General features: G+C 45.3%; 2 protein-coding genes across 5 annotated transcripts in view; both read right to left on the reverse strand.

Annotated features, from left to right (window-relative positions):
- Positions 1 to 527: 527 nt before the first annotated feature.
- Positions 528 to 4773, reverse strand: sp3b (Sp3b transcription factor). 2 transcript variants are annotated; one of them, XM_030781200.1, is made up of 6 exons: positions 4670 to 4773; positions 4256 to 4353; positions 2015 to 3221; positions 1654 to 1843; positions 1317 to 1513; positions 528 to 852 (listed from the first exon to the last, which is right to left on the reverse strand). In XM_030781200.1, the coding sequence occupies exons 1-6, from the start codon at positions 4674 to 4676 to the stop codon at positions 581 to 583; spliced, it is 1971 nt and encodes a 656-aa protein (XP_030637060.1). In that variant the 5' UTR covers positions 4677 to 4773; the 3' UTR covers positions 528 to 580. The 2 variants fall into 2 exon arrangements, with proteins under 2 accessions (XP_030637060.1, XP_030637061.1); XM_030781201.1 differs by having other exon boundaries at positions 4631 to 4773.
- A 1968-nt stretch (positions 4774 to 6741) lies between these two features.
- The window catches only part of ola1 (Obg-like ATPase 1), an 8231-nt gene continuing 7472 nt past the window's right edge, over positions 6742 to 7500 (reverse strand). For all 3 annotated transcript variants that reach the window (XM_030782108.1, XM_030782109.1, XM_030782110.1), the window contains one exon: positions 6742 to 7143. In XM_030782108.1, the coding sequence (XP_030637968.1) occupies positions 7042 to 7143 (102 nt within the window). In that variant the 3' untranslated portion in view covers positions 6742 to 7041. The remainder of the gene's footprint in view (positions 7144 to 7500) is intronic.

Genomic DNA, 7500 nt, shown 5'->3' on the forward strand with positions numbered 1-7500 from the left:
CTGTTCCTCTCCTGTTACCATGCGTACAGAGATAGTCTTACACTAGATAGTCCCGTTACTACAGAGAGAAGCGCGAACGCGCGCGCGCACGCACACACACGCACCCACTCACACACAAACACTGACCTACCCCCTCCCCCCTCTTTTTATTTCTCTTCCCTGTACCATAACTTTCACGCTCACAATCACATTGACCCCTGAAACAATTACATTAAAAGCAAAAGCAAAAGTAAAAACAACATGCAACTCCAACTTTATACACTAAAGAGTATGATACAAAATAAGGCATTTCATTGTGTATGTATATGTGTGTACATTTGTCTACATGTCTCTGTTTGTGTGTGTGTGAGTGTGTGTGTGTGTGTGTGTGTGTGTGTGTGTGTGAGTGTGAGTACTTGGAACCACAATGTTAATGTCATTTTTTTTTTTTTTGCCCTGCTTGTACAAAAAGACTGCTATTGAACATAAATGGATAATTCATTTTTTAAAATATATATTTATATATATTTTTTATATATATATATATAAAAATTGATAGTGAAAAGCCAGCGAGCGGTGAAAGTGGGTGTGGGTCTTTTGGTCACTCCATGACCTCACTGGCAGACACGGTAACCAGTTGGAGGGGGAGGTCGGAGTTTGTGTGGAGGTCCTGGGTACCAGCCTGTTGCAGATTGGTCAGGATGAGTGTGGTCCCGCCTCCGGTGATGATGCTATCCGCAGGGGCAGCGGTTTCTGTCGTCCCAGAGGCGGAGTTTAGCCCTTTTTTGTTCTGGTGAGTTTTAATGTGTTTGGCCAAATGGTCACTGCGCATGAAACGCTTAGAACATTCCGGACACACAAACTTCTTCTCTCCTGCAAAAAGGTATCGAGCACAAAAAAAACATTTAATCAAACACAGGAACATTAATATTTGTATTACGTTTGTGTTTGCACTTCAAAAAAAATATTTCAAAAATCTTTCAAAAGAAGAAAAGACGTGACACTATGTTAATGATTTATTTTAAACCGAACAACTGCACAGTTCTCGAAAGCAAGAGCGTGGCAGTCCACATTTCTACGACGCAGCAGCAAAACGGCCTCTCTCTGTGTGTGTGTGTGTGTGTGTGTGTGTGTGCGCGCACGCACGCGTTGAACCGTCACTGTTTGTTTTGCCCAGGATATTTTACAAAACTGCCATGTGTCCCTGCTCTACCTAAGCTTCTATTTATGCACAACGAACACAAGGTCACTGATGATAAGCAGCCGTTTCCTTCCACATCTGCGTATCTGAGCGTCTGTATGTACGTATGTATGTATATATATATGTATATTTATACCCGTGTGTGTCCTGCGGTGACGCTGTAACTCGTCACTGCGGGTGAACCTCTTGCCGCAGTAGCTCCAGGAGCAGATGAAGGGTCTCTCTCCAGAGTGCCAGCGCAGGTGGGCGCGCAGGTGAGACGTCTTCCCGTACACCTTTCCGCAGCCGGGGATGTGACAGATGTGCTGCTTCTTCTTCCCCATGCTCGAGCCCCTGAACACACACACACACACACACACACACGCATGCAGGCAGTAAACAACTTATGTCAGATACCACACCCTTGGGTCTCGACGTTGTGTGTGTGTATGAATGTGTGTGTGTGTGTGTATGTGTGTGTGTGTGTGTATTACCTTCCTCCAGCCTCTTTGCAGTTGGGACAGGTGCAGGCCACTCTTCGGAGCCTCTTTCCCTCCTGCCCTGTTCCCTCCATGTCTTCTTCCACCAATCGCACGCGCAGGTGGGACAAGTCATTGGGATTTAGGGTCGAGTCGCCGCTCAACTGCCAATCATCTGAGTCTGGCTCCTCCTTAATCTGAATATCTAAAAAAAAAAAAAAAGGGAGAGAGAGAGAGGGGTCAGGGGCTAAAGTTATTTCAAAACGCCAACACAGATCCCAGTTAATGCAGTTAAGCGCACATCAAAAACAGATCAGAGCCATAACGTGACTGAATGAAGTAAGAAAACGATGCTCGTTCGTTAACTTCTCTCTACCTGTGGGACTCTCCGTGTTCTCCTCATGTTGGAACTGAGCCACAGAATTGACCGTAACCGTCTGCAGATTGGGGATTTGACCCGCTGCCCCTCCGGCGCCTGCCTGCCCCAACGAGAGGGTCTGAACCGGCGCCAGCGTGATCTGGGGCGACGCCATCGAGCCCGTCACTGCCGGCAACTGTAGGTTCTGAAGGTTCTGAACCCCCTGGACCTGGAAGGTCTGCCACTGGATCTGTCCCGTGGGCGAGACGGTCTGTGCTTGGATCAGGAAGGTTCCGGCGTTAAGCAGCTGCACGCTCTGCAGCGTCTGCGTCTGACCGTCCGCGGGCTGCGCGGGCATGAGCTGGACCACGGGCTCCCCGGCGGGAGCGTGGTTCTGATGCACGTAGGACGGGTCCTGATGGCCCGCGGAGACGGCTGTAGCTTGGGTCAGAACCCCTGTGCCGTCTATCGTCTCGGGAAGCGAGGATGCTACGGAGGTGGCGGTGGTTGTTGGCACAAAGGAGTTAGCGTTAGCGTCGTTGGCGGCCATCGGCTCGGAAGATTTGTCCCCTCCGACGTTTTCACCCGTGGTCTCTCCCGTCGCGGAGACAGCGGAGCCAGTCATGATGAGCTGACCGTCGGCCGTAACGCCAGTCGCTATAGTCTGCGCCCCTGCCAGGCCCAGAGACTCCAGGTCTACGCTGCTCAAGCTGTTTATGGGCACGAACGTGATGTTGCCGGGTAAGCCCACTGGCACGTTGGCCAGAACTTGACCTTGACCCCCAAAACCCGACCCGGCCAACGAGACGCCGGGGATCTGCTGGACGTGCCCGGTCTGGGCCAGGAGGCCCTGGAGGTCCCCGGCATTGGTTGCCGCGGCGATGCTCTGAGTGCCGTCGGGGAGGATGATGTCAGTCCCAAGCGTGGCGCCGTCGCTGGTGGTCGTGGAGTAGCTTAGCGATGTACCGTCGGTGCCCTGTAGCTGCGGGATGACCTGGTACTGCACCCCATTGGCACTGGCACCATCGGTGCCCGCTGTGACAAATACAGGCTGGGTCTGCCCTGGCACAGTCTGTAAAGGTACCACATACTGCCCATTGGCACCCACGATGCCACCACTGGGGATGTGAACCACTCCTGGCTCCTCCTTCACAGTCGTGACCGGTGTCAGTACCTCCCACCGGTCAGACGAGCCCGTTAATTGGATGGACGTGAGGTCAGTTGTCTGTCAGAGAACAGAAGTTTTTCTTTTTTTAAGAAATGCAAGTAAAAATGACTCTTGTGCTGTACGTTGGAACAAGCTGTTAATACTACACAGATGTCATGTGTGTAAAATCTGATTGGTTTTTGTTTCAAATGATAAAAAATAATAAAGAAATATTTTATGATCACATGACTTTTAAACTGTCTCCTTATTCTCTCTGCAATTAAGAGCTCAAAAAGATAACACTAGTTTTTTATTCACAGCAGAGATAAACGACTCCATCAAAGATCAGATTTTAATTGTGTACAATATTGTTACATGAACATCTAATGACTTTTTCTTTAAGATAATCGATACAAAGAACAATGTAAGGAGCTGAAAATCAAAGTAACCTATAAAACAACAGCCTTATTTAAGTGTGGAGAATTTAAAGCAAATGCCCTTTTAGTCCTTAAAAACGCTGATGAGAGGAGGGGACAGCTACGTTCCTGTTTCTGGTTCTCGTCAATACACTGTCTCTTGTCAATCGCTATGAACTGATGCATTCAAATGCAATTATTACTGAAGAAATTCGTTCAGAGCTGGAAATCCTCCTTTCTCCTACACAAAAACACCTAAATATGCTCATTTAGACCCAGTAGACGCACCGAGACTGCTTAAAAATACCGAATGGTCGCCCCTAAATACCATATTTACAGCATTCAAGGTCAGGTTGTTTGCTAGAACACGGTACCGCTGCAAGGCATATTTGAGTTCCAGCATGATACCGTGAGGGGGTGGTGGCTTCCTCCCGTGTTGGGGTCCTCCCCTATCGTGGGGGTAACCCGGTATAACCGCAGGTAGAGCGGGCAAAGCGACGGTGGCGAGACTGTCCGACCCACAATGGGCGGGTTTAAAGGGGAAGAAAGTGGGTGGCCGTAAGGACCGTAGCCTCACAGGAAGTGTTCGAGTTTTCCCCCCCTAACATCAAAATTTTAAAACGTGTGAACTGCACCAAAACACAACGCATTTGCAAGCGAGCCGACCGAAAAGCAAAGAGACGGATTGGGAATTACCTGGTCCGAGGCGCCGCTGGCGGGCTGCAGAAAGTCGCTCTGACTGCTGTCCACGTCCAAGGCAGCCATTTCCTGCTGTTTCGCTGGCTGTTCTGGGGCTACGATAGACACAACGAGAGAAAAACTAAAGCTAGAACAAATTCTGCCTGAGTGATTTTTCTCTCAACAATAACACGAATGCCCGACAAACTGCTGAAAAGTTCGTTTACTTCCGAAGGTTACATGTACTCTCGTCGCTTTTAAATGGTTAGATTGTTTTAATTCAAATGTTTACTTTGTTAAAGTGTAGCTAACTAGCTTGCTAGCTAACAACTACTATAGCTGGAGAGAAAGATTAAAGACTTAGCTAGCTTGCTAATGGTAGTGCAAACTCACCGGTGGTAGTGTGCTTCGATCGGGCTAAGTGTTACGTACCAGTCATAGCGTGAAAGGTAAAAATCGGAAGATTATCTGTTCATTTAAACTCCAAACATGATTGTTTTAATCAAAGGCGGGCTGTGATCGGAGATTCGAGTCGTTTTTTTCTATTTTGATTGACGGTGCGGGAAACACAAAAGGTGGGGCTTCCAAGCTTGACCGTGAAATTTGCGTCACGTAACGGAAGTCCCGCCGTTCTTCTTTGACACGATTGGCTGTGTGACCTGATTCCGCGCTCTGCTACTGGTCGGACGTCTTGTCCTTCGCTTTTATGGTACAAGCGTTTCCTGTTTGTTGTTCGTTTGGAGGATACAAAATAGCAGGGAAATTGCACTGGAATTGTTCTCATATGCCAGGAAGTTAGGCTACAACAGTTAACTAATGTAGAAACACAGCGGCCATTATGGTTGAGCGCAATACTCGCAGACTTGTATTCAAACTTAAAAATGCGCCTGTTTTTCCATTACATTCGAGCAAGTTTTTTTTCCATTATCTAACAAAACGTAGGTTACTGGCTCATGAATAACAGGGAATATCGCAGCACGAGAGTGAAGGGGGGAAACAAACTCATAGGTTGTAACTTTGTTCCCAATAAAAAAAAAAAATGCCACGACCAATCCAAACTCAGCTGATGGCGGTGTTAGCAGTTCAGTCGTCCATGCCTTTGTTGTTGTTCCATCAGAGCGTAGATTTCCTACACAAAAATTCCCTTTAGTTTCTCTTTCTGTATTTCAGATAAGTTGACACATGATTTAGTGGAAATAGTCATAGGCAAATTCAAGACGTCCCGAGGATAACAAAACTGAAATGTGATGGTACTTTAACTATCATGTGATATTAGTTTTTGGGGCTTGCGTCAGAGAGCGTAAAGTAGGTATTTTCCCCTGAACGAAAACCGAGATCTGTCCGTTTTTTGGCGTTTTGTTTAAGACATGTACTCACCCATATGAACACTGCAATTGTATAGTAAGCCAATGAAGGGACTAAGGACGAGTCCAAGAGAATATTATTAGGTCTGGAATCTTTTGACAATGATTAATATACTTCTTAAACAAAGATTATGGACCGAGATTTCGTGACCACTTATCTGCTGTGAGCTTCTGGCGCCATCGCTGCTCAACAGCGCTGGTCTGTATATAAACTTTAAACAGAATTATCACGCTGAGTATATCCGACTCATATGTTCTCCAAAACTTCATGACTGCCAATAACATCTAACGTGAAAAGATTGTGATTTAAGATTGGAAGCGCCCAGCTTACAAAGAGGGTCCACTGTAAATGTAAAAAGTAACGTGGATTGGCCATATAGAATGGCAAGATTTTCTAAGATATATTTAATCTTATATGCACCAAAAAAAAAAAAACCCTGCTGAGCCCTCTGTCAACAATCAGACACTTTGAATGAGTATTTAGGGCAAAGGAAGCCGGGCAAACGTCCTACAGTCCTGACCTGGTTTAAAGAAGGTCAGTGGTTGCAAACTGTAAAATACTGTCTCCCTCTGCTGGAATAATTCTGAAGATGCACAAGATGTTTAGCAGGCAAAGAGTTCTGTTATGTGTGTCTATAAACCAGAGGATAAAGACATGTTATTCTGATATTATAATATATACTCTGGAATCTCTGTTCACATGTATTGATTTGGAGCTGGTTTGTGGGTCCGACACACCACTTGCTCCTACAAATAAGACCCCAAATCAGCCTCTCCGAATAAAACCTCTGAGTGATTTACAGGGTATGCAGGTGTTTGTTTCACTACAAAAAAAAATACTAATAATAATAATAACAACATACTAATTCAGTTACAATAAACCCTGAGAAGGAGAATTCCAGTGGTGTGACCTTTGATATCCTCAAGGAAGTTCGGGAATTAGCTTGTTTGAAATAAGCGGCAAACACGAACTCTAGCAGTTAATGACAGTGCTGTGAAATCATTCCATATTCTGCACAAACATCTGCTGCATTTGAACATTACTCGTTCATTGATTATAAAGGCATATTCTTTAGAACTCATGAGCATCCACAGTTCCAAACTCTCACACACACACACACACACACTGTTATCTGGCCTGGGTAAGGGTTTTATTGAATGCAGCCATGTAATTGTTGTGAACCATGAAGCATGTGTGCGCCAAAGGACCAGACTTTTGGTGACTTTCAGATCTTGCCTCAAAACACACTCTGGCGTGTGTGTGTGCGTGTCTGTGTGTATGTGGGTCTGAATGTTCCAAAGCCAAAAGTAAAGAAGAGTCGTGAATAACTCAATTACTCCTCATATCCGAAGCAACAAAAAAAAAATCCCCATTCTGAACTTGGTACAGTCCATCCAATCCGCAACCGGGGTTTAATGATGATGATGATGATGATGATCTCACTTTTTCTTTGGCTGATTGGGCGTGTTGAATTTGAAGAAGATGATGTCACCGTCCTCCACGATGTAATTCCGCCCCTGTTGCCTGTACTTCCCCGCGGCCTGTTCAACAGCGGGACACACTTTTACTGCCAGCCATCATCGACAGCACAAAACCGTCATAAACCAATAATCATTTCACATCATTCGTCATTTGAAGTCCACTATTTAATCCTAAAATAACGCCCATTGTCGCTCATACACACACTTGCAATAACAGATGAATAAAGAACAGAACATCTAGATGCTCTTCATATTGAAGGTCTTTGTCTATAATGATTGTCTATAATGTATTCACATAGGGACACTTAATATATAACAATTTTAGTATATAGAATTTGTGTGTGTGTGTGTGTTTGTGTACTATATATATATATATATATATATATATATATATATATAGGTCACTTGTAACTCACT

The sequence above is a fragment of the Chanos chanos genome, chromosome 8 (assembly GCF_902362185.1).
Source record: "Chanos chanos chromosome 8, fChaCha1.1, whole genome shotgun sequence".
In the NCBI taxonomy this organism is placed as follows: Eukaryota; Metazoa; Chordata; class Actinopteri; order Gonorynchiformes; family Chanidae; genus Chanos; species Chanos chanos.

What these genes read in the sequence shown, in the direction of transcription:
- sp3b (XM_030781200.1), bottom strand. An exon ending in CCAGCGGCGCCTCGGACCAG is followed by an intron (nt 3,222 to 4,255) that starts GTAATTCCCAAT and finishes GTTCTCTGACAG; the next exon opens with ACAACTGACCTCACGTCCAT. An exon ending in GAACACGGAGAGTCCCACAG is followed by an intron (nt 1,844 to 2,014) that starts GTAGAGAGAAGT and finishes TTTTTTTTTTAG; the next exon opens with ATATTCAGATTAAGGAGGAG.